The 4946-nt window shown below is 41.1% G+C and overlaps 1 protein-coding gene across 1 annotated transcript; it reads left to right on the plus strand.

Moving 5' to 3' along the window:
- Positions 1-679: 679 nt before the first annotated feature.
- On the plus strand, positions 680-1834 carry LOC138362019 (S-adenosylmethionine synthase-like; the record flags this gene model as incomplete). The annotated part of the gene is made up of 1 exon (XM_069320959.1): positions 680-1834. A coding segment is annotated over exon 1 (1155 nt), but the record flags the coding sequence as incomplete, so codon positions are not given.
- Between the last annotated feature and the right edge of the window lie 3112 nt (positions 1835-4946).

A 4946-nucleotide genomic window follows, 5' to 3' on the forward strand; every position in this document is an offset into this window, starting at 1 on the left:
AAAGAGAATGTGGTGGTTGCGGGAGAGAATTAATAATAGAGAAAAAACATCTTGGATACAAATGTCCACGCGTACAGCAGCTTTTTGTTAACAACATATAATAAAGATGATTTATAATGTATCTTATCTACCATTTGACAGAGGCTGTTTACCTTGGAGACTGGTTGGAAATATATGAATTGAATTTCAAATCTTATTGTTCCTTCTATTACATTTTTATATATGACTAATAAATACTTCTATAATTATTAACACAATATTATTATTATCCCTTTCACCAGATGGAATTATTATGTTCATAAAGAGTTAAGGATTACAGGTTACCAAATTATACATTCACTCTTCCAATTAGAATGAGTAATAATGGTTTTTTTTAATGGTTTATAATCATTTCAAAATAAAATAAATGATCCATATTCTTTTTTGACTCACAGTTTTGTTATAAGACAGAGCAGCTGCACACTTGCTTTACAGTTGCTCAGTTGCTCTCTCTCCACGTGACCAGGTTTGCGTTCTCTCTCTCTCTTTCTCTCTTCACACAATTAGGTCAATGTTTTTAATAATATTCCTTTACATAACGGATTTTTATTTAGTTAAAATCTAGCCAAGGAAACCTGGTCCCAAATTCAAGAGTACTTAGAAGTAACATTTTCGTTCCCCAGGATAGTGTGCTGAGAGCATGGATGGAGATCATGAGACGTTCCTCTTCACCAGTGAGAGCGTAGGCGAAGGCCACCCCGACAAAATTTGCGATCAGATCAGCGACGCAGTGCTTGATGCCCATCTTAGCCAGGACCCTGACGCCAAAGTTGCTTGTGAAACATGTACCAAAACTGGTATGATCCTGATCTGTGGGGAGATTACGTCCAAGGCCAAAGTTAATTATCAACAAATTGTGCGTGATATTGTTAAGAAAATTGGTTTTGATGATTCACGAAAGGGCTTTGACTACAAGACCTGTAATATTCTTCTGGCCCTGGAGCAAAAGTGTGCGGAGATTGCTAATGGTGTACACATCGGGCGCAGTGATGACAACACTGGTTCAGGGGACCAGGGACTGATGTTTGATTATGCCACTGATGAGACCGACGAGTGCATGCCCTTAACTATTATGCTGGCACACCGTCTCAATCAGAAGATTGCAGAGCTGCGAAGAGATGGGACGTTCTGGTGGGCGCGACCTGACTGTAAGACTCAAGTCACATGCCAGTATGCCTTCGATCAAGGAGCTGTTATTCCCAAAAGAGTGAACACTGTTGTCGCTTCTGTACAGCACTCGGAACAAATTACTGTCGAAGCTTTGCGTGACGAGGTTATAGAGAAGGTCATCAAGGTCATTATTCCTGAAAAATATATAGATACTCAAACGAAATACCACATCAACCCTTGCGGAGAATTAATCATGGGTGGACCTCAAGGTAACGTTGGGCTAACTGGTAGGAAAATCATCGTTGACACTTACGGTGGGTGGGGCGCTCACGGCGGGGGAGCATTCTCTGGCAAAGATTACACAAAGATTGACCGCTCAGCGGCCTATGCCGCCCGATGGGTTGCCAAGTCACTGGTGAAAAACAAATTATGTAGACGCTGTTTGGTTCAGGTATCTTACGCCATTAGTGTTGTGCACCCCATAAGCATCAGCATCTTCCACTATGGTACCTCACAGTACACATCAAAACAGCTTCTGAAGATTGTTAACCACAACTTTGATCTACGACTAGGACATATTGTCAAGGAGCTGGGCTTAAAGAGACCAATTTACAGTGATACGTCGTGTTATGGACATTTTGGACGGCAACAGTTCTCTTGGGAGCAGCCCAAGAAGTTGACCATCCCTGAATTTTAGAGTCAAATAATTCTTAAGGATGATTATCATTTTTACGTTTTTCATCAAGTCCCTGTTAATATGGGAGAACACTATGTCTATGCTTAATTCACAACTCTCCTAAACACGAGAGTGAAGTTATTGAGAACACTTTCCCACCAGGAGACTTGAACCCTAGCCAGCACAGAAGCCTGGTGGGAACCTTTAATTTTATATTCAATTGATAGTTTTATATACTTTTTTGACGTTTTATATACCCGAGTATATAAAATCTCCGGGCCTTTTATATATCAGAGTAAATAAAATTAAAATGACTCTATAAGACCAGCGTCTGGGTCAAGATAAATACGTTTTCTTCCACTAAACTGAATCCAGTTTTTTTTATCTTTTTTTCGGTGGGGGGTTCTATGTGATCCTCCTCCTCCTCCAACTGTTTGTGGGTCTCCTCCTCCTCCTCCTCCTCCTCCTCCTCCTCCAACTGTTTGTGGGTCTCCTCCTCCTCCTCCTCCAACTGTTTGTGGGTCTCCTCCTCCTCCTCCTCCTCCTCCTTCTCCTCCTCCAACTGTTTGTGGGTCTCCTCCTCCTTCTCCTCCAACTGTTTCTGGGTCTCCTCCTCCTCCTCCTTCTCCTCCTCCAACTGTTTGTGGGTCTCCTCCTCCTCCTCCTCCAACTGTTTCTGGGTCTCCTCCTCCTCCTCCTTCTCCTCCTCCAACTGTTTGTGGGTCTCCTCCTCCTCCTCCTCCTCCTCCTTCTCCTCCAACTGTTTGTGGGTCTCCTCCTCCTTCTCCTCCTCCAACTGTTTGTGGGTCTCCTCCTCCTCCTCCTCCTCCTCCTCCTCCTCCTCCTCCTCCTCCTCCTCCTCCAACTGTTTGTGGGTCTCCTCCTCCTCCTCCTCCTCCTCCTCCTCCTCCTCCAACTGTTTGTGGGTCTCCTCCTCCTCCTTCTCCTCCTCCAACTGTTTGTGGGTCTCCTCCTCCTTCTCCTCCAACTGTTTCTGGGTCTCCTCCTCCTCCTCCTTCTCCTCCTCCAACTGTTTGTGGGTCTCCTCCTCCTCCTCCTCCAACTGTTTCTGGGTCTCCTCCTCCTCCTCCTTCTCCTCCTCCAACTGTTTGTGGGTCTCCTCCTCCTCCTCCAACTGTTTGTGGGTCTCCTCCTCCTCCTCCTCCTCCTTCTACTGTTTGTGAAGTTTTTACCTTTCCTACTCCTTCTCCTGCATTTTGTAATTCTCCTCCTCCATGTGATTCTTTTGTTTGTTCTTCTTTCTCGACTTCCACATAAATGTTAAATTTAATGCTAGCAAATGTGTCTGAGGAATTAATATTCTTAGCTAACATTTTACATTCCACCTCATTATGACCGTCTTCGAGTTCAAGTTTCATAACCACGAATGGGGGTAGTGAATTTTCTTTCATTGGGAAACTGTCCGAATAAAATCCACAATTAAATATATCTTGACTTGCAGCATGGGTACATGATATCAACAATTTGTTCATGTAAAATCGTTTTCCTTCCTTTCGACATTTTTTACGTGATGCATCTAAATTGTTCTTTAATTTGACGTCTTTTATTTCACGTCGATCTGTATAAATATCAGGTGTGAAATTATGGAAATTCCATGGAAATATTAATATAATTGGATTTTTTGTATAATATCCCCTATCAATATTAGAATTTGTATATAGTTTATTTATGTAATATGCAGAATAACCATTGGTAAAGTTGTGGATTTCATCATAATAACTAAGGAATTTATTAAAGGGTTGAATTAGTGTCTTATCAGTTTCAGTAATAGTTTTAGGATTATACGAAATTGGTGGTTTGGGAACAATAAAGAGACCTTTATAAGTTTTTATGTCTTCGATAAATGGCGAGAATAATGATTCTATAAGTTTGGATTTCATTTGGGATTTTCGAAGTTTAGACGAATCTGTGGAGGATTGTAATAATTCTTGAAGTAATTCATGAGGTTGTTCGACGGATTCCATTTGACTGATGACGTGAGGAACGCCAGAGGACTCATTTTCACTTGTTTGTAATTCTACTCCGCCTTCTTCTCCTCCTCCTCCTCCTCCTCCTCCTCCTCCTCCTCCAACTGTTTGTGGGTCTCCTCCTCCTCCTCCTCCTTCTCCTCCTCCAACTGTTTGTGGGTCTCCTCCTCCTTCTCCTCCAACTGTTTCTGGGTCTCCTCCTCCTGCTCCTTCTCCTCCTCCAACTGTTTGTGGGTCTCCTCCTCCTCCTCCTCCAACTGTTTCTGGGTCTCCTCCTCCTCCTCCTTCTCCTCCTCCAACTGTTTGTGGGTCTCCTCCTCCTCCTCCAACTGTTTGTGGGTCTCCTCCTCCTCCTCCTCCTCCTTCTACTGTTTGTGAAGTTTTTACCTTTCCTACTCCTTCTCCTGCATTTTGTAATTCTCCTCCTCCATGTGATTCTTTTGTTTGTTCTTCTTTCTCGACTTCCACATAAATGTTAAATTTAATGCTAGCAAATGTGTCTGAGGAATTAATATTCTTAGCTAACATTTTACATTCCACCTCATTATGACCGTCTTCGAGTTCAAGTTTCATAACCACGAATGGGGGTAGTGAATTTTCTTTCATTGGGAAACTGTCCGAATAAAATCCACAATTAAATATATCTTGACTTGCAGCATGGGTACATGATATCAACAATTTGTTCATGTAAAATCGTTTTCCTTCCTTTCGACATTTTTTACGTGATGCATCTAAATTGTTCTTTAATTTGACGTCTTTTATTTCACGTCGATCTGTATAAATATCAGGTGTGAAATTATGGAAATTCCATGGAAATATTAATATAATTGGATTTTTTGTATAATATCCCCTATCAATATTAGAATTTGTATATAGTTTATTTATGTAATATGCAGAATAACCATTGGTAAAGTTGTGGATTTCATCATAATAACTAAGGAATTTATTAAAGGGTTGAATTAGTGTCTTATCAGTTTCAGTAATAGTTTTAGGATTATACGAAATTGGTGGTTTGGGAACAATAAAGAGACCTTTATAAGTTTTTATGTCTTCGATAAATGGCGAGAATAATGATTCTATAAGTTTGGATTTCATTTGGGATTTTCGAAGTTTAGACGAATCTGTGGAGGATT

This window comes from Procambarus clarkii, unplaced genomic scaffold (genome assembly GCF_040958095.1).
Source record: "Procambarus clarkii isolate CNS0578487 unplaced genomic scaffold, FALCON_Pclarkii_2.0 HiC_scaffold_1064, whole genome shotgun sequence".
In the NCBI taxonomy this organism is placed as follows: Eukaryota; Metazoa; Arthropoda; class Malacostraca; order Decapoda; family Cambaridae; genus Procambarus; species Procambarus clarkii.